Source organism: Oncorhynchus kisutch, linkage group LG27 (genome assembly GCF_002021735.2).
Source record: "Oncorhynchus kisutch isolate 150728-3 linkage group LG27, Okis_V2, whole genome shotgun sequence".
NCBI classification, from domain to species: Eukaryota; Metazoa; Chordata; class Actinopteri; order Salmoniformes; family Salmonidae; genus Oncorhynchus; species Oncorhynchus kisutch.
In genome coordinates this window covers 10,984,207-11,006,153 of record NC_034200.2, presented here as the reverse complement: position 1 = coordinate 11,006,153, position 21,947 = coordinate 10,984,207, and the positions used below count along the sequence as shown (strand labels likewise).

General features: G+C 45.2%; 1 protein-coding gene across 2 annotated transcripts in view; it reads left to right on the top strand.

The window, feature by feature from the left end:
* The window catches only part of cdh24b (cadherin 24, type 2b), a 137,516-nt gene that overhangs the window by 70,781 nt on the left and 44,788 nt on the right, over positions 1–21,947 (top strand). For both annotated transcript variants that reach the window (XM_020462471.2, XM_031807197.1), the window contains exon 5: positions 11,289–11,456. In XM_020462471.2, the coding sequence (XP_020318060.2) occupies positions 11,289–11,456 (168 nt within the window). The remainder of the gene's footprint in view (positions 1–11,288; positions 11,457–21,947) is intronic.

The following is a 21,947-nucleotide window of genomic DNA, read 5'->3' as shown; positions in this document are numbered from 1 at the left end:
ATTCTTAATATCAAATCAAATCAAATCAAATGTATTTATATAGCCCTTCGTACATCAGCTGATATCTCAAAGTGCTGTACAGAAACCCAGCCTAAAACCCCAAACAGCAAGCAATGCAGGTGTAGAAGCATATAAAGTGGTGATCCTAACTGACCTAAGACAGGGACTTTTTTACTAGGATTAAATGTCAGGAATTGTGAAAAACTGAGTTTAAATGTATTTGGCTAAGGTGTATGTAAACTTCCCACTTCAACTGTACTTGACCCATAGCGGGAGTGTTAACTATTGATTACATGGTATTGTTTTGCTAACTTCAAATCACATTTTATTGGTCGCATACACATATTTAGCAGATGTTATTACGGCTGTAGCGAAATGCTTGTGTTCCTTTCTACATTGTAGAATAATAGTGAAGACGTCAGAATGACAAAATAAAGCTTATGGAATCATGTATTTACCAAAAAAGTGTTAAACAAATCAAAATACATTTTATATTTTATATTCTTTAAAGTAGCCACCCTATGCCTTGATGACAGCTTTGCACACTCTTGGCATTCTCTCAACCAGCTTCATGAGGAATGCTTTTCCGACAGTCTTGAAGGAGTTCCCGCATTTGCTGAGCACTTGTTGGCTGCTTTTTCTTTATTCTGCTGTCCAACTCATCCCAAACCATCTCAATTGGGTTGAGGTCGGTTGATTGTGGAGGCCAGGTCATCTGATGCAGGACTCCATCATTCTCCTTCTTGGTCAAATAGCCCTTACACAGCCTGGAGGTGTGTTTTGGGTCATTGTCCTGTTGAAAAACAAATGATAGTCCAACTAAGCGCAAATCAGATGGGATGGTGTATCGCTGCAGAATGCTGTGGTAGCCATGCTGGTTAAGTGTGTCTTGAATTCTAAATAAATCACTGATAGTGTCACCAGCAAAGCACCCCCACACCATCACACCTCCTACTCCATGCTTCACGGTGGGAACCACACATGCAGAGATCATCTGTTCATCTACTCTGCGTCTCACAAAGACACGGCGGTTAGAACCAAAAATCTCAAATTTGGACTCCAGATTTCCACCGGTCTTCTTCTTATTGGTGTCCTTTAGTAGTGGTTTCTTTGCAGCCGTTTGACCATGAAGTCCTGATTCATGCGGTCTCCACTGAACAGTTGATGTTGAGATGTGTCTGCTACTTGAATTCTTGTGAAGCATTTATTTGGGCTGCAATCTGAAGTAAAGTTAACTCAAGTGAATGTATCCTTCTTTTCCTGTGGCGGTCCTCATGAGAGCCAGTTTCATCATAGCACTTGATGGTTTTTGCGTCAAAGTGGTTTTTGCGTCAAAGTTCTTGATATTCACCGGATTGACTGACCTTCATGTCTTAAAGTAATGATGGACTGTCGTTTCTCTTTGCTTCTTTGTGCTGTTCTTACCATAATATGGACTTGGTATTTTACCAAATAGAGCTTTCTTCTGTATACCACCCCTGTCACAACGCAACTGATTGGCTCAAACGCATTAAGAAGGAAATCAATTCCACAAATTAACTTTTTACAAGGCACACCTGTTAATTGAAATGCATTCCAGGTGACTACCACATGTAACTGGTTGAGAGAATGCCAAGAGTGTGCAAAGCTATCATCAAGGCAAAGCGTGGCTACTTTGAAGAATCTCAATTTGTTTAACACTTTTTTGGTTACTACATGATTCCATATGTGTTATTTCATAGTTTCGATGTCTTCACTATTATTCTACAATGTAGAAAATAGTAAAAATATAGAAAAACCCCTGAATGAGTAGGTGTGTCCAAACTTTTGAAGGGCACTGTATATACAGTATATGTGATGGGATGTATAGACAATATGGACAGTATATGGATTAATATAAAGTGTATCTGAAGAATAGTATATGTACAGCAATAGTTACATAGGATAGGCCTTGACTAGAATACAGTATATACATGTGAAGTGGGTAAAATAGTATGTAAACATTATTTAAAGTGACCAGTGTTCCATGACTATGTACGTAGCCAGCAGCCTCTAATGTGCATGGTAAAGTAACTGATTGGTAGCCGTCTACTGACAGTGACTGAAGTTCATAGCAGGGTATGGGTGGGAGCTGGCTTTTGGTGAGTATTTAACAGTCTGATGGCCTTGAGATAGAAGCTGTTTTTCAGCATCTTTTTCCCATCTTTGATGCACCTGTACTGACCTCGCCTTCTGGATGGTAGCGGGGTGAACAGGCCGTGGCTCGGGTGACTGAGGTCCTTGATTATCTTATTGGCCTTCCTGTGACACCCTGTGCTGTAGATGTCCTGGAGGGCAGGCGGTGTGCCCCCGGTGATGTGTCGGGCAGATTGCACCACCCTCTGGAGAGCCCTGCGGTTGCGGACGGTGCAGTTGCTGTACCAGGCGGTGATGCTGTAAATGGTGCATCTGTAAAAGTTTGGGTTTCCTTCGCCCGAATCTGAGTTCCTGAGCGTTCTGGAGCAGGTTTTCATGAATGATCTCTCTGTACTTTTCTCTATTAATCTTTTCCTCGATCCTGACTAGTCTCCCATCAGACCAGAGAATCTTGTTTCTCATGGTCTGAGAGTCTAGGTGCCTTTTGGCTAAGTCCAAGCGGGCTGTCATGTGCCTTTTACTGAGGATTGGCTTCCGTCTGGCCGCTCTACCATAAAGGCCTGATTGGTGGAGTGCTGCAGAGATGATTCTGGAAGGTTCTCCCATCGCCACAGAGGGAGCTCTTTCAGAGTGCTCTATCAGAGTGACCATCGGGTTAATAGTCACCTCCCTGACCAAGGCCCTTCTCCCCTGATTGCTCAGTTTAGCTGGGCGGCCAGCTCTAGGGAGAGTATTGGTGGTTCCAAACCTCTTCCATTTAAGAATGATGGAGGCCACTATGTTCCTGGGGACCTTCAATGCTGCAGACATTTTTTTGGTACCCTTCCACAGATCTGTGCCTCGACACAATCCTGAATCGGAGCTCTACGGACAATTCCTTCGACTTCATGGCTTGGTTTTTGCTCTGACATGCACTGTCAACTGTGGGACCTTATATAGACAGGTGTGTGCCTTTTTAAATCATGCCCAATCAATTGAATTTCCCATAGGTGGACTCCAATCAAGTTGTAGAAACATCTCAAGGATGATAAATTGTAAATAAACAGGATGCACCGGAGCTCAATTTAAAGTTTCATAGCAAAGGGTCTGAATACTTATGTAAATAAGGTACTTCTGTTCTTTATTTTTTTTAAACATTTGCAAACAGTTCTGAAAACCTGTTTTCATTTTGTCTTTATGGGGTATTGTTTGTAGATTGATGAGGAAACTGTTTTATTTAATCCATTATAGAATAAGGCTGTAACGTAACAAAATGTGGAAAGGGGAAGGGGTCTGAATACTTTCCAAGGGGTCTGAATACCCCCCCCCCCCCCCCCCTATTTCTAAGATAGCTGCTGGGATGGTGTAAATAAAACGAGTCTGCATTACACACTGCAATTGAACTCTGAGCACCATCCTGCTCTTGCTGATCAAAACGTGTGTACTGCCTAACTAATGGCTGTGATGTGTAGGCCTGTGGTGGCAGTTCAGGAGGAGAGTCAAAGGCTTCTTCCGGAAATAATTTTTGATTAGGCCTATTCTCGCGCGCGGACAAGTCTATAGCCTGAGTTTTCGAAGGAGAGCAGGAAGATGAGGAGGACCGGAGGTCAACTTTGATAACATGTTACTGTAATTGGTTTTTATTGAAAACAACATGTTTCTTGACCGTGATGTATTTAGCAGAGTTATTGACCTCACAATAAGTCAGATTTGAGTAACTTACATTGTGGTTGCTTGAAGCAGCAATCAATTGAAAATGAACGTCTCATGGTGCTAAAGGTAAGCAAATTCGAGTAGGCATAATTCATTTCAATAGTCTTAATTGTAGTTAGACTTCACTAACAACAAGAGAACTTTGTGTTGGAGCCTATTTCTTCATATTTAAGAAACAATAGGTAGGCCTACCTGTTTGACAGACAAAATTAGGCTTTAGGCTGCTATATCCATAGATTTGTCGGTCAATTCCTCCACCATGCACTCCTTAAATAGCCTACCTACGAGTCAGTGAAGGGTTTTTAAGTTAAAAACAAAACTCGAATTGAGAGGGTATGCCATAGGCCAGGGTTCCCCAACTAGGGGAGATTTACCTTTAAAAAGAAAAAATGAGCATACATATTTCTGAGCATACATATTATTATTCTTTATTGAACACAAAATACTGTAAAAACACCAGCAAATCAGCTCCGCGTTATTTTAATTGAGGAAATCTGTTCCAAAGTATTCCCACGCATAATAGAGAGATACAGCGCCTTCAGAAAGTATTCACATCCCTTGACTTGTCACTGGCCTACCCCATAAATGTCAAATTGGAATGAGGTTTTTCAATTTATTTTTACAAATGAATTATAAATGAAAAGCTGAAATGTCTTGAGTCAGTAAGTATTAAATCCCTTTGTTATGGCAATACTAAATAAGTTCAAGAGTAAAAATTAGCATGGACTCACCCTGTGTGCAATAATAGTGTTTAACACTATTTAACATACAATTATATGTAAGGTCCCTCAGTCAAGTAGTGAATTTCAAACACAGATTCAACCACAAAGACCAGGAAGGTTTTCCAATGCCTCACCAAGAAGGACACCTATTGGTAGATAAATATAAACAAAACAGACATTGGATATCCCTTTGAGGATGGTGAAGTTATTAATTACACTTTGGTTGGTGTATCAACACACCCAGTCACTGCAAAGATATAGGCATCCTTCCTAACTCAGTTGCCGGAGAGGAAGGAAACTGCTCAGGGATTTCACCATGAGGCCAATGGTGACTATAAAACAGTTAGTTTATGATAGGAGAAAACTGAGGATGGATAAACAACATTGTAGGTACTTCACAATACTATTGACAGAGTGAGAAGAGGGACGCCTGTACAGAATAGAAATATTCCAAAACATGCATCCTGTTTGCAAAAAGGCACTAAAGTAATACTGAAGAAAATGTGGCAAAGCAAATGTACTTTTTGTCCTGAATGCAAAGTGGTATGTTTGGGCCAAATCTAAAACAACACATTACTGAGTACCACACTCAATATTTTCAAGCAAAGGGGTGGCTGTCACGAATCCCGTTTCCTGAGTCTGTTTTTGCCAGTGTTCTGTCCTGGAGTGTTTTTTCCGGCGTCCTGGAACGCACCCTGTCTGGTTGCCGGGCAATGTAGCCAGTTGGGAGTTCTGATTACCCACACCTGTATCCCATCAGCTATCTGCACACCTGGTCCTGATCATCATCTCTCCTCTTCATAAGCCCGGACCTGACAACCATTCCCTGCCGGATCGTTAGCCATGAACAGTATGTTGTGCCATAGTATCAGCCTCAAGTTGGATAGAATTTGTTTTGTTGTTTTGTACGTCTTGCTTGCCTTCAACTTACCTCCGTTTGTTCTGTCTTCAGTTACTCACCCGGATCATTTACCCCATTCCCGCCTGGTCGTCGGAGGATTCCGCTTCCCCATTGGATCCACCTATTTACTCCCATCAACTCACCACCGCTGCCCGCTACGCCACCTGGATGTATCTACCCACTCACATTCACTTGTAAATAAATACTCACCTTCTTCCTACTCTCCTTGTCCTGGTCTGCTTCTGGGTTCAATTTTGAAGAAACGTGACAGAACGATCCGGCCAAGGATGAACCCAGCGGACCTGGATTCCGTTTGCCATGCCATTACCCAGCAGGGGAAGACACTGGGACAACACAAGACGGCGCTACAGGAGATAGCGGGTGCAATCCAGAAGTTATCTGCTAGCTTGACACAAATCCAGGATCAGCTCAGTTTGCTGGCGATTCATTCACCACCTGTTTCACCCATCTCACCTGCCGTGTCTGATGCGGTTTCCTTCCGTGAACCCAAGGTACCGACGCCTGATAAATATGAAGGGGATTTGGGAAGATGCTGTTCGTTTCTTATGCAGTGTGGGTTAGTGTTTGATCTGCAGCCCCATTCTTACGCCACTGACAAGGCTAGGATAGCCTTTGTTATTGAACTGCTGCGTGGAAGAGCTCTGGAATGGGCTTCAGCCGTTTGGGAACGACAGGAGACCTGCATGGCTTCATACCAGGAATTCACGGGAGAGATGAGAAGGCTTTTTGACCATCCAGTCCGAGGTAAGGACGCAGCTAAACGTTTGTTCACTCTTCGCCAAGGAGCTCGCAGTGTGGCAGACTTTATGATCGAGTTCAGGACATTGTCTGTGGAGAGTGGTTGGAATGAGGAGTCACTACAAGCGGCTTTTTACCAGGGGTTGTCGGAGCAACTCAAGGACGAGCTGATATCTTATCCAGAGCCTAGTGACCTAGACAGCTTGGTCACTTTATCTATTCGGGTAGATAATAGAGTCCGAGAGAGAAGGAGGCAGAAGCAGTGGGGCCCATCCAATCAATCAGCAACTCGGTTACCATTCGGTTCAGGAAGTGAACCAGAACGTATTGATCGTTATTCCCCACACGGGATTAGTGGAGGGGTCTTGCCACCAGATCCTGAACCAATGCAAGTGGGGAGACAGAGGCTAACTAAGGAGGAGCGCCAACGTAGACGTGAGACCAACAGCTGTCTCTACTGTGGTAGCTCAGGACATTACATCTCCGCTTGTCCACAGCGCTCGTTAAACTGCCCGGCTCGCTAGTTTTGGGAGGAATTTTAGCGAGCCAGTTTCAACCTCTCAAGAATCCTGTCAGACCCCGTTTTCCTGCGACCCTTATGAATAAGGATCAGAGCTTAGAGATGAACGCTTTTATCGATTCAGGTGCCGATGGCAGCTTTATTGATGCCGACTTGGTGGAACAGCTGGGGCTTTCCAAGGAGCAATTGCCGGAAGCCATTGAAGCAACCACTCTGAACGGCAGTAGTCTGGCACGGATCACTATGAGGACTGAACCGGTTGTTGTCAAGGAATCATTCAGAGTTTATCTCCTTCTTCATTCTGTCCTCGCCCCATGTTCCTCTGGTTCTTGGTTACCCCTGGCTGAAGGAACACAATCCCTCGTTTGATTGGGTGACGGGTAAGATAACTAGTTGGAGCATTGATTGTCATGCTAACTGTCTTAGGACTGCCTGTTCTCCTGCCGTTTCCAGTCAGGTCAGTGCCTCTGCTCCTCCTGATTTGTCCCTGGTTCCAGAAACATATCACGAGTTGGGTGAAGTATTCAGTAAACAGAAGGCTCAGTCCCTTCCTCCCCACCGACCTTATGACTGTGCGATTAATCTGTTTCCTGGAGTCGCCTTTCCCAAGGGACGGTTATACAGTATCTCTCGACCTGAACGTGAAGCCTTGGAGACCTACATCAAGGAGTCTCTAGCTGCAAGTCTCATTCGGCCCTCGTCATCACCTCTGGGAGCAGGATTTTTTTTTGTGAGCAAGAAGGATGGCTCTCTTCGACCGTGTATTGATTATCGGGGTTTGAATGATATTACGGTCAAGAACAAGTATCCCCTGCCCTTGATGAGCTCGGCTTTCGATTCTTTACAGGGTGCTACGGTTTTTACGAAGCTTGATTTACGTAATGCTTATCATTTGGTTCGGATCAAGGAGGGGGACGAGTGGTTGACTGGGTTCAATACTCCGATGGGACATTTCGAGTACCAGGTGATGCCGTTTGGACTGACCAACGCTCCTGCTGTGTTCCAAAGTATGGTGAATGACGTTCTGAGAGATATGATTGGTATTTTTGTGTTCGTTTACCTGGATGATATCCTCATCTTCTCGAAGGAGCTTTCTAGCCACGTTCAGCATGTCAAGCAGGTCCTGCAGCGGTTATTGGAGAACCGTCTGTTCGTGAAGGCTGAGAAGTGCGATTTTCACGCCCACACAACGTCCTTCCTCGGGTACATCATCTCCAGGGGAGAGATCAAGATGGACCAAGAGAAGGTTCGGGCGGTTCGGGATTGGGTCCAGCCCGGTACGAGATTGCAGCTCCAGAGATTCCTGGGGTTTGCAAATTTTTATCGGAGGTTTATCCGTGATTACAGCTGGGTGGCCGCCCCTTTAACTGTACTGACGTCTTGCACCAGAAAGTTCTGTTGGTCTCCTGAGGCAGACCGAGCATTTCTAGATTTGAAGAGCCGATTCACCAACGCCCCGATTCTCTCTCAACCTGACACTTCCCGTCAGTTCGTTGTGGAGGTGGATGCGTCTGATGTGGGGGTGGGCGCCATCCTGTCCCAGCGTAGCTCCACTGACGGTAAACTCCATCCCTGCGCCTTCTACTCTTGTCGTCTTTCTCCAGCTGAAAGAAACTACGATGTGGGTAACCGGGAGCTTCTCACTGTGAAGCTCGCCTTGGAGGAGTGGCGTCACTGGTTGGAGGGAGCGGAGCAACCGTTTGTGGTCTGGACTGACCACAAGAATCTGGCTTACGTGCAATCGGCTAAACGTCTCAACTCCCGTCAGGCCCGGTGGGCTTTGTTTTTTGGACGCTTCAATTTTTCCCTGACGTTCCGACCTGGGTCGAAGAATGGGAAGGCGGACGCCCTGTCCCGGATGTTCTCCAAGACGGAGGAGAGTGGGGCCAAGACTGAGACGATTCTTCCCCAGAACGTTGTCGTGGGAGCCGTTACATGGAGGATTGAGGAGGAGGTGATGGCGGCTCTTCGGACACAGCCCGGGCCCGATAACGGTCCACCCGATCGGTTGTTCGTGCCTGAGTCGGTTCGTTCTGCTGTCCTTCAGTGGTCCCACGCCAGCAAGATAGCTTGTCACCCTGGTGTTGCTCGGACTATGGCGTTACTGCGCAGACGATTTTGGTGGCCTGCCATGGGAGAAGATACCCGGAGGTTTGTTGCCGCTTGTCCTGTTTGTGCGCAGAATAAGAGTACCAATCGGGCCAGCTCTGGGCTTCTTCACCCCCTACCTATTCCCCGGCGACCTTGGTCGCATCTGGCCCTGGATTTTGTCACGGGGTTGCCCTCTTCTGTTGGTAACACGGTTATTCTGACCATTGTGGATAGATTCAGCAAGTTTGCCCACTTTGGGGACGCCCGGTGGCGTTCGTCGGAGGGGGAGTACTGTCACGAATCCCGTTTCCTGAGTCTGTTTTTGCCAGTGTTCTGTCCTGGAGTGTTTTTTTCCGGCGTCCTGGAACGCACCCTGTCTGGTTGCCGGGCAATGTAGCCAGTTGGGAGTTCTGATTACACGCACCTGTATCCCATCAGCTATCTGCACACCTGGTCCTGATCATCATCTCTCCTCTTCATAAGCCCGGACCTGACAACCATTCCCTGCCGGATCGTTAGCCATGAACAGTATGTTGTGCCATAGTATCAGCCTCAAGTTGGATAGAATTTGTTTTGTTGTTTTGTACGTCTTGCTTGCCTTCAACTTACCTCCGTTTGTTCTGTCTTCAGTTACTCACCCGGATCATTTACCCCATTCCCGCCTGGTCGTCGGAGGATTCCGCTTCCCCATTGGATCCACCTATTTACTCCCATCAACTCACCACCGCTGCCCGCTACGCCACCTGGATGTATCTACCCACTCACATTCACTTGTAAATAAATACTCACCTTCTTCCTACTCTCCTTGTCCTGGTCTGCTTCTGGGTTCAATTTTGAAGAAACGTGACAGTGGCTGCATCATGTTATGGGTATGCTTGTAACCGTTAAGGACTTTTCATGATACAAAAGAAACAGATGGGAGCTAAGCAAAGGCCAAACCCTAGAGGAAAACCTGGTTCAGTCTGCTTTCCACCAGACACTGGGAGAGGAATTCACCTTTTAGCAGGATAATAACCTAAAACACAAGGCCAAATCTACACTGGAGCTGCTTCCCAAGAAGACAGTGAATGTTCCTGAGCTTGAAGAATTTTGAAAATAATAAATATTGCATAATCCAGGTGTGGAAATCTCTTATATATTTACCCAGAAAGACTCACAGCTATAATCGCTGCCAAAGGTGCTTCTACATTGTATTGACTCAGTGGTGTGACTACTTATGTAAATGAGATTTCTGTATTTCATTTTAATTAAATATACTAAAATGTCTAAAAGATTGTTTTCACTTTGTCATTATGGGGTATTCTGAGTAGATTGGTGAGACATCTTTTTTTAAACTATTTTGAATTAAGACTGTAACAGAATGTGGAAGAAGTGAAAGGGTACAAATCATTTCTGAAGGCACTGTATATGTGATTGTGTACAAATGTAAGCAATGTTTGAAATGATTATTATTTCGTCAAATATTATACATGTTTGGGCTTCTTATGATCAATTTCCAGTCTACAAATGATTTGTAATTATGTTTTCGGCCCCCTGACTATCCGCTCAATTATTTTGGGGGGGATGATCCCTGCCGTAGGCCTGCCCCCCCTTTTTATTAAATAAAATAGCAAAAGGCACAAGCCTACCCCTTTGTCAGCTTAAGATTTTGAAGAAAACATTTATAAATGGTCTGCGATTCTTTATGCTAACAACAAGCTGTAAAATACCCCGGACAGACGTGACGTTGATGCATACTATACGGGGGGGGGGGGGGGGGGGGGGGGATATCATTGTTTCGTTTATTTGACATTCAGAGGCTGAGTTACATCCTCTATAACCAAAGAGAAAAAAAATGAAAGACTTTGCTTGGGAAGTAGTCTAATTCTGTCGCTCTGATTTGATTAAGCTATTCAATTTCTGTACAATAGAAGATGTTTAAACCCAGACAGCTTTTAGGGAAAGACTTGTGACCTCTCGTTGGGTTAAGCCACTTAAGAAGAGTAGCCAGCAGTTAAAGCTTACATTTGTCTGCGTCGGTCGGCCTACTCACAATGTATCATGCTCAGATTCCTAATGACGTCTCAGATTTTATTATTTGCCAACAGGAACAGTTTCGTTGCAAACAAGACACACTGATTTGGCGTTGGAGATAAATGATCAGATGGAAATCTAGGCCTATCTCTCTGTCCGTTCATAGCCTGTAATTTCGGTAACTCACACACCCCAGAGCCACATCACATTTGCTCAGATGGTGTCTTGTTAATTCCCTACATACTGCATACAGTACCTCAGCAAAGGCTCTTATTTGTCACTAGCTTTAGAAGAGTATTCATATTTCAAGGTGATTTAGCTACCTTGGCTCCTGGTTCGGCTGCGTTGGTGAGCGGTGCACAGCTAGAGGCAGACGCTGTTCAACCAATCGTGTGAAGCAGAATCAGGTCATTCTGCATCGTGGAAATGATTGATCTTGAACTCTTTTTGTCTTTGGCGTGTGTGTTTTTCCCAGGTATCCTGCGCACAGCGGTGCCTGATATGGACAGGGAAACCCAGGACCGGTACCTGGTTGTTCTGCAGGCCAAGGACATGGGGGGCCATCTGGGAGGTCTCTCAGGGACCACCACTGTCACCGTGAGGCTGAGTGATGTCAACGACAACCCCCCTCGCTTCACACAGAGTAAGTGGCACACACAAACATATCACATGCACACATGCTCACTTACTCCGGGACATGCACACACACACACACACACACACACACACACACACACACACACACACACACGCGCGTGTGTGCCCGAACATGCACACAAACTCACACACCTGTCAAACCCACACACACTTTAACAGGTATACTTCACGCATTGATCGCTCTGAGCTAGAAAGACAATTTTTCCAACCTGGGGGCAGTTCTGGTGACCCCAGTAAGATTGTGGCTGTGGGCAGGGTTCTGGGAGGGGGAGAAAAGGGGAACCCAGGGATAAATGCTGCCTTTTAACCAGCCTTATTCCTCCAGCCTGTCCAGTGCTTTTAGTGCCCCTGTTGCTGCAGTGTGTGACAGGAGAGGGTTAGAACGCCATCAAAGCCTGCCTCCCAGCCGCTCTGCTCAATTACATACCAGGAATTAAAAGACACCGGCAATCCAGCTCCTTTCTCCCAAATTCAGTGCTGCTTACTGAATTTCACATGGCGTTTACTAGCGATGGAGGCTTAAATTAGAGGGATTGAACCAGGTGTTTGTGAATATTATTATAGTCCCTAACAAGTTGTAAAGGGATGGTTTGCGGGTTGCAACACTAAATGCTTCTCTAACGTCACAAGACTTTTGAAAGCATCCTGGGTTTTGCCTCCGATCCCACCATTCATGACTTTCTTCAAGGAGCCAAGCAGCACTGTCAAGGGTATGTCTTTAACGCAGGAACCTGACCCTCCTGTAGAGCTTGTGAGCCCAGCAACATGTGGGAATCCACCTTGTGACGCACACCTCTACAATGTTCTAGGAACCAATACGCGGGTTTCTTCTTAGCCAGGGTGGAACATTGATTCATAGCTCAGTGGCTGTTGGCTATTAGGGTGTTACACATGCGGACTCAGGTGCTCCGCGTCCACTCTGTAGTTTTATTCACATTTAAAAGCCTTGGCTGCCAATGGGGAGTGGAGACACAGCCTGTGCCAAGGTGATGGATGGATAGGTAGATTGTCTGATGGATGACTACATAGGTAGTAGGCCTGATAAGATCAGTGTCTTTTTTTTATGTGACCACGAGATTAGAGACAGCGAAACAGAGAGGGATTTCATCATAAATATTGCTGTATTTATTTCACCCTAAAGGGCTGCCAGTTACTGAGAAAATGAGACTGGGGAAAGAGTTAGAGAGATGGTGGGATGGGGAAAGAGAGAGAAATTAGAGACAGAGGGAGAGAGAAAGAAAGGGAGAAAGAGAGAAAGAGAGAAAGGGAGAATGTGAAAGGAAGAAGGAGAGAGAAGAAAGAGAGGGGTACAGAAAGACAAATAAATAAAGAATATTGTCATTGACAAACACCATTTTTCTACTTCATATTCATCATTTCCAGCACCACCCCAACATTAATATATGTGAAAATGGGGGGAATGTTGTTGACCTTTCCTTTCTTAAACTACTGTGACAATTTCAGAATGTAAAAGCTGTTGCTGCAATTTCAGGTGAAAACTCAATAAAAACAAGTTTCAAATATCATGAAAATGTCCAGCTGTCCAGCTGTTTAAAAATATTGCTCTGCTATTAGTATTTTTACTGTATGACTTTTGGGCTCAAGGAAACAATTCTGTTTACATTGCCCTGCTTACTTCGGGCAACTATCGGGCAAGAGTTGTACGTGACCTCCGGAGGTAGCATTCCAGACTTAAGAAATAGGCAAGTTTACATTGTAATGTCTCTCGAGAATCGATACCGCTCGAGAATCTTGAAATTCTCCTTAATTCTCGATAAGGAGAATAGACCCACAGAGGGGGAGAAAGAGAAAAAGAGAGGCCTCCCAAGGGAAAGAAAGAGATAAAGACCAGCGTGTGGGACTGGATTATTAAAAGGAATGAGGGAACAGGCAGAACAGAAAGAGGGAGGAGGTGAAAGAAAGATTGGAACAGGACACACAAAGACTGCCAGAAGGAGAGAAATACCCACAGTGTGAAATCTATGAAAAAGGGAGTGAAAGAATGGAGCGGAGGGAGGTGGGATGGTAATCATGGTAGTTGTCCTCTGAAGAAATGAGTGAGAGAAAAAGAAGAGGAGAAATAACAAAGAAGCATGAGTGGGTGATGTGATGAAGTCGCAGGGGAGTGAGACTGGCAATGCATAACAGATTAACCCTGTGTGTGTGTGTGTGTGTGTGTGTGTGTGTGTGTGTGTGTGTGTGTGTGTGTGTGTGTGTGTGTGTGTGTGTGTGTGTGTGTGTGTGTGTGTGTGTGTGTGTGTGTGTGTGTGTTAACCTTTATTTAAGCAGGAAATCAGTCAGAAAAGAGTCAGAAAATCATTCTGTATCTAGTGTGACCACCATTTGTCTCATGCAGCGCGTCACATCTCCTTTGCATAGCGTTGATCAGGCTGTTGATTGTGACCTGTGGAATGTTGTCCCACTCCTCTTCAATGGCTTTGCGAAGTCGCTGGATTTTGGCCGGGAACTTGAACACGCTGTTGTACACGTCGATCCAGAGCATCCCAAACATGCTCAGTGGATGACATGTCTGCTGAGTATGAAGGGACATTTTCAGCTTCCGGGAATTGTGTACAGGTACTTGCGACATGTGGCCGTGCATTATCATGTTGAAAAATGAGGTAATGGGGGCAGATGAATGGCACGACAATGGACCTCAGGATCTCGTCACGGTATCTCTGTGCATTCAAAATGACATCGATAAAATGCAATTGTGTTCGTTGTCCGTAGTTTATGCCTGCCCATACCATATCCCCACCGGCCACCTTGGGGCACTCTGTTCCCAACTTTGACATCATCAAACTGCTCGCCCACATGACGCTATACACGTGGTCTTCGGTTGTGAGGCCGGTTGGACGTAGTGCCATATTCTCTAAAACGATGTTGGAGGTGTCTTATGGTAGAGAAATTAATATTAAATTATCTGGTAACAGCTCTGGTGGACATTCCTGCAGTCAGCAATCCAATTGCACGCTCCCTCAAAACATGAGACATCTGTGGCATTGTGTTGTGGTGACAAAACTGCACATTTTACAGTGGCCTTTTATTGTTCCCAGCACAAGGTGCACCTGTGTAATGATCATTCTGTTTAATCAGCTTCCTGATATGCCACACCTGTCAGGTGGATGGATTATGCTTACTAACAGAGATGTAAACACATTTGTGCGTAAAAGTTGAGAGAAATAAGCTTTTTGTGCATATGGAAAATTACTGGGATATTTATTTCAGATCATGAAACATGGAACCAACACTTTACATGTGGCGTTTATACAGTGCATTCAGACCCCTTGACTTTTTCCACATTTTGTTACATTACAGCCTTAATCTTAAAAAATAATAAAGAACTGAAATATCACGTTTACATAAGTATTCAGACCCTTTACTCAGTACTTTGTTAAAGCATCTTTGGCACCGATTACAGCCTCAAGTCATCTTGGGTATGGCGCTACAAACTTGGCCTGTATTTGGGGAGTTTCTCCATTGTTCTCTGCAGATCCTCTCAAGCTCTGTCAGGTTGGATGGGGAGCTTTGCTGCACAGATATTTTCAGGTCTCTCCAGAGACGTTCAAATTGTTTATAATGTTTTTTAATTTCACCTTTATTTCACGAGGTAGGCCAGATGAGAACAAGTTCTCATTTCCAACTGCGACCTGGCCAAGATCAAGCAAAGCAGTACGACAAAACCAACAACACAGAGTAACACATGGGATAAACAAATGTAGAGTCAATAACACAATAGAACATCTGTATACCGTGTGTGAAAATTAAGTAAGGAAGTAAGGCAATAAATAGTCCATAGTGGCGGAGTAATTACAATTTAGCAATTAACACTGGAGTGATATATGTGCAGATGAGGATGTGCAAGTAGAAATACTGGTGTGCAAACAGCAGAAAAACAAAAACAAATATGGGGATGAGTTAGATAGTTGGTTGGATGGACTATTTACAGATGTGCTGTGTACAGCTGCAGTGATTGGTAAACTGCTCTGACAGCTGATGCTTAAAGTTAGTGAGGGAGATATAAGTATCCAACTTCAGTGATTTTTGCAATTCGTTCCAGTCATTGGCAGCAGAGAACTGTATGGAAAGGCGGCCAAATGAGGTGTTGGCTTTGGGGATGACCAGTGAAATATACCTGCTGGAACGCGTGCTACGGGTGAGTGTTGCTATGGTGACCAGTGAGCTGAGATAAGGCGGAGCTTTACCTAGCAAGGACTTATAGATGACCTGGAGCCAGTGGGTTTGGCGACGAATATGTAGCGAGGACCAGCCAAAGAGAGCATACAAGTCGCAATGGTGGGTAGTATATGGGGCTTTGGTGACAAAACGGATGGCACTGTGATGGACTGCATCCAATTTACTGAGTAGTGTTGGAGGCTATTTAGTAAATGACATCGTCAAAATCAAAGATCGGCAGGAAAGTCAGTTTTAAGAGTGTATGTTTGGCAGCATGAGTGAAGGAGGCTTTGTTGCGAAATAGGAAACCAATTCTAGATTTAATTTTGGATTGGAGATGCTTAATATGAGTCTGGAAGGAGAGATAACATTCTAGCCAGACACCTAGGTATTTATAGTTGTCCACATATTCTAAGTCAGAACCGTCCAGAGTAGTGATGCTAGGCGGGCGGGTGGGTGCGGGCAGCGATCGGTTGAAGAGCATGCATTTAGTTTTACTAGCGTTTAAGAGCAGTTGGAGGCCATAGAAGGAGTATTGTATGGCATTGAAGCTCTTTTGGAGGTGTGTTAACACTGTGTCAGATGTATACAGAAAGGTGTCGTCTGCGTAGAGGCGGATCAAAGAATCACCCGCAGCAAGAGCGACATCATTGATATATACAGAGAAAAGAATCGGCACGAGAATTGAACCCTGTGGCACCCCCATAGAGACTGCCAGAGGTCCGGACAACAGGCCCTCTGATTTGACACACTGAACTCTATCTGAAAAGTAGTTAGTGAGCCAGGCGAGGCAGTCATTAGAGAAACCAAGGCTGTTGAGTCTGCCGATAAGAATACGGTGATTGACAGAGTCAAAAGCCTTGGCCAGGTCGATGAAGACGGCTGCACAGTTTTTTCGATGGTGGTTATGATATCGTTTAGGAAATTGAGCATGGCTGAGGTGCACCTGTGACCAGCTCTGAAACCGGATCTCATAGAGGAGAAGGTGCGGTAGGATTCGATATAGTCGGTGATCTGTTTGTTCACTTGGCTTTCGAAGACTTTAGAAAGGCAAGGCAGGATGGATATAGGTCTGTAACCGTTTGGGTTTAGAGTGTCTCCCCCTTTGAAGAGGGGGATGGCCGCGGCCGCTTTCCAATCTTTAGGAATCTCAGACGATACGAAAGAGAGGTTGAACAGACTAGTAATAGGGGTTGCAACAATGGCAGTGGATAATTTTAGGAAGAGAGGGTCCAGATTGTCTAGGTCAGCTGATTTGTAGGGATCCAGATTCTGCAGCTCTTTCAGGACATCAGCTGTCTAGATTTGGGTGAAGGAGAAGGGGGGGCTTGGGCCAGTTGCTGCTGGGTTGCAGAGCTGTTGGCCGGGGTTGGAGTAGCCAGGTGGAAAGTGTGGCCAGCCGTAGAGAAATGCTTATTGAAATTCTCGATTATCGTGGATTTATCGGTGGTGACAGTGTTTCCTAGCAGTGGGCAGCTGAGAGGAGGTGCTCTTATTCTCGATGGACTTTACAGTGTCCCAAAACTTTTTGGAATTAGTGCTGCAGTATGCAAATTCCTGTTTGAAAAAGCTAGCCTTTGCAATCGGGTTCAAGTCTGAGTTCTGTCCTGAAGCCACTCCTGCGTTGTCCTGGTTGTGTGCTTAGGGTCGTTGTCCTGTTGGAAGGTGAACGTTCGCCCCAGTCTGAGGTCCTTAGCGCTCTGGGGCAGGTTTTCATTGAGGATCTCGCTGTACTTTGTTCTGTTCATCTTTCCCTCGATCTTGACTAGTCTCCCAGTCCATGCCGCTTAAAAACATACCCACAGAAATGATGCTGCATCCACCATGCTTCACTGTTTCGTGTCTTTAGGCTATACAAAATTGGGTTTAATTATTTAGTTACTAAATACCTAACTAATCACTCAGAATTACACATACACATATTTAAATCATAACTTGATTACACATTACGTCATACAGGAAAACGTCCCTAGCGGGCGGAACAGATATGACAGCTTGTTACACAAAAGAAAAGGGGCTGGGTTTGAGTGAAAGAGCTGCTGTTGCTAACTCAACGGCTAGGAGGTATCACTTCTGTAGTTCATACCATTCGCAACCAAAGCTCACGCTGATGTTGGCTTCGTTCTGTAGTTATTATCTGAACCATTCTAGGACCGTCGTCCTACATCCCCGGAACAGGTTATATTGTCTTCAAGGCTTTATATAGGAAGGGAGAGGGCCACTGAGTGAGCAGCCTATCTTATGAAAACCCAAATCTCTCATTTTAGAGGCTAAAATCACATTTCATCCCTTCACGAATAATTTCGTATTCAAACATTTAAATTGAACAACAATTCCAAGTGAATCTGATAACTCTGTGTAGACTTTCCACTGTAGAGTTTATGTCATTTTATCACTGATGAGAATGTCTCAGATGACAACCGAACTGACATCATATTCATTAAGTACCACCGCATATGGTTCCGTTGGTCGGATTACCAGAATATAGTTCATTTCCCCCCCCCACCTTCTGACATTCCCAGAATCTCTTTGTTAACCAAGGGTTTTGCAAATGTAACCTCAGTAGGGTAGAGAGAGGAAAAGTGGGGAAGAGGTATTTATGACTGTCATAAACCTACCCCCCAGGCCAACGTCATGACAACTGTAAGGATGGTGCCAGGTTTCCTCCAGACGTGACGCTTGGCATTTAGGCCGAAGAGTCCAATATTGGTTTCATCAGACCAGACAATCTTCTTTCTTGTTTCTTATTTTAGGTGCCTTTTGGCAAACTCCCAGCAGGCTGTCATATGCCTTTTACTGAGGAGTGGCTTCTGTCTGGCCACTCTACCATAAAGGCCTGATTGTTGGAGTGCTGCAGAGATGGTTGTCCTTCTGTAAGGCTCTCCCATCTCCACAGAGAAACTCTGGAGCTCTGTCATTGTGACCATCTATTTTTTGGTCACCTGACCAAGGTCCTTCTCCCCCGGTTGCTCAGTTTGGCCGGGTAGCCAGCTCTAGAAAGATCCACTGTGTTCTTGGGGACATTCAATGCTGCATACATTTTTAACGCACCTTTCCCCAGATCTGTGTCTTGACAGAATCCTGTCTCGGAGCGCTACAGACAGTTCCTTCGACCTCATGGCTTGGTTCTTGCTCTGACATGCACTGTCAACTGTGGGACCTTGTATAGACAGGTGTGTGCCTTTCCATATCATGTCCAATCAATATAATTTCTCACAGGTGGACTCCAATCAAGTTGTAGATACATCTCAAAGATGACCAATGGAAACAGGATGCCCCTGAGCAAAATTTCGAGTCTCATAGCAAAGGGTATGAATACTTATGTCAATTAGGTATTTCAGTTTTGTTTTTTTCAATAGATTTTCAAAAATGTCTAAAATCTGTTTTTGCTTTGTCACTATGGGGTTTTGTGTGTAGATTGATGCACTGTATATACACATCAATTACAAAGTACATGAAAAGCAAACACAAATCACATCGTTCAGTAAAAAAAGGCCCTATAACATTAAGTTAAGTATAACATCTGTCTCGCTCAGTCTTGATCTCCCCTCTTTCTCCTCTTGACACACAGCCACATGCATGTGCACACACCCTTTATCTAAAATATGGTTCACTGGCTAGAATATGTTTAATTCAATCATTAAAGAAGACTATCTACATGTATTGAATCTGCAGTTTCCTTTAGCGCGGTGCATCACACGGATGCTTGGCAGTTCGTCAAACCAAGAGGAGACAGGGAAGCGAAAGGTGACAAGCTTTGTCATCTCACTTCAGGGCCAACCCCACCTCCTGCTTTCTGTCTCTCTCTTTTTTTCTCTCTCTCTCTCCTTTTCACTGCCTCTACCGCTTTCTGCATCTCTCTCTCTCTCTCCATTAATCCCCCCACTATCTCTCCCTTTGTCACTCTCCCACACACTCCCACTGTCCCCTGTCACCCCCTTCACACTGTCCTTTCACACTCCCCATCTGTGCCTGTTTCAGAGCACCACAGAGAGCCAATCACTCTCTCTGATTGTTAAACAGAAGTGTCCATGCGGGATGTCTCCCCTCTGTCCTTAAAATCCTTCACAGTACACTCCAGTCACCATAAAACTGCATTTATTAACCAACCGTTATTCTCCTATCACGCCGTAAATTAAATGGCGTACCCAAGCTTGATGAGGGCCACAGAATGCTCCAGAATGTTTTCAGTGATGCTTGTGGCTTGTTCGTACAGTCCTGTAAAAATGTCTGACCACAGGGATCATGTGTATAACACGAGTACTGCATTGGGAGCCACTCTTGAGTTTTGAGTGCTGCTATTTCAAACACCATGTTCAGGGAACTGTCATTTAGTCATATGGTCAGTAAGCACAGACAAAATGTATCCACATCAGTAAACATCACATATAGCAACTCCATTATTGACTAGAGCGGTAGTGGTAACCATTGGCAACATTTCCATCCCATCAGTGATATACAATAGCAAGTTGCAACTATATGCTCTATGCAACATTGCATCTAATGTTTTGCTCAATATGACATTGAAAAGGCATTTGTGATTCGACCGCCTCATCATACGCTTGAGCAGGCCATGTCGTATGGCATTGAATATGTAATCTGAGCTAAAGAAGCTGATTCATGTATGTTTGGGAAGCCGTAATGATCTGAGGAGACGTTCATCCTTTTCTATGTGACTACCCTCTTCCCATATTCTTCTGTATCACACAACGCCCATCTCTACCCGTCATTTTCCCAAGGTGTCCGACTGCTTACCATCTCCTCTCTGCGTCTTTCCAATGTGACCACCCACTTTCTGCTTCTCTATGCGTTTTTCCAGTGGGCGCCCCCCACACAGAGACTTTAGTTATCACTGTTTTCCCTGTGCATGACATGATAAAGACATGAGATGCTCATTTGAATGCACGAAAATGAGTCCGGAGTGCAAGTTCACTGAGCGTGAAGGAGGGATGGGGGGGGAGGATGGAGGGAGGGAATAAGAGTTAAGCCATGAACTGCCTCGTCCCAGCCATAAGGACAGCTGCAATCATGTGAGCCGTAATCATTTCATCTCATTCTGCTTGTGGAAACAGTGCATTGAAACGTCGCTAGTCCTATCTCTGGTTCAGGGCTAGGCTGCAGGGCTCTGGGGCTTTGAAGCGTGGATGGGCCTTGTCATGTGACCGTGGAGACGTGGCTGCCTGCTGTACTGTATGTCCTGGGAGGATGATTTATGGACTTATACAGCTGATTGGGTCGGCTGAGAGAATGCAAATAAGCAAGCAAGCACGCACGCACGCACGCACTCTCTCACACACACACACACACACACACACACACACACACACACACACACACACACACACACACACACACACACACACACACACACACGCACATGCACATGCACACACACACACAGAGTATACACACAGGGCTCCCCTCTGATAGAGAAGCCCTCTGGGTGCTATAGTTAACAATGGGCCATGAAAACGTCCCTGAAATCGCTCCATCGTATCACAACGCACAATTAGGCCCGGAATGGCATTGCCCCAGAGTTAGTGGTGTGGTATGGTGCTGCCTGGATATGCTCCTCTTGGGCAATGCCTGCCTGCACTACCCTTCCTTCGTGGTTATGCCCACAGGGTTGTGAGGGAGGGAGACATGGGGTCGGTAAGGTCGCAAGCGCCACTGCCTCCTGGGTACAGGCTGTTTGTTGTGATTATAGGCCTGGGCGGTGAACACTCAGACTGGGGTACTGGTTATAGCAACAGCAATCCAGCTCCAGTCCCTTAGAGGAATACACTAAGAGCAGTCTTCTAGAGGAGATTTTTCCTCCACAGACCCCATGCAGCTAAAGAGCCCGTGGGGAGATATTCATCTCACAATGTAATCGCACAAGGTAGAATAGGCATACATGCCACTGTGGCTATGGAAGCCCACGAGTGCATTCTGAGACATCCAGGACTTCTTGAAAATACGAAGGAATCGGAAGAGGGGCGAGGGGAGAGTTTGAAACATCATTAAAGCCAGAAGCAGCCATTTGTTCTAGTTTTCAGGAGGAACAACCTTGGGCCATCATCGTTGTCTCGTCACCCGTGTTGAAATTAAATCCATCAAGAAGCGCCTCCGTGTCTATCCGTCTTCGAGTGCACGAGCTGAAAGGAAATGGCATCCGTTTGTTGTTGTTGCCTTCCTTGTCATCTAACGTGGCAGTGTGCCCTCACGCAGAATATAAGGAGTTAAAGCCATTCTTTTTGTGCCGAGCCATCAGTGGACGGAAGGCAGAGCGGAAAAGGAGAGAGAAGTGATTTCCATGCTA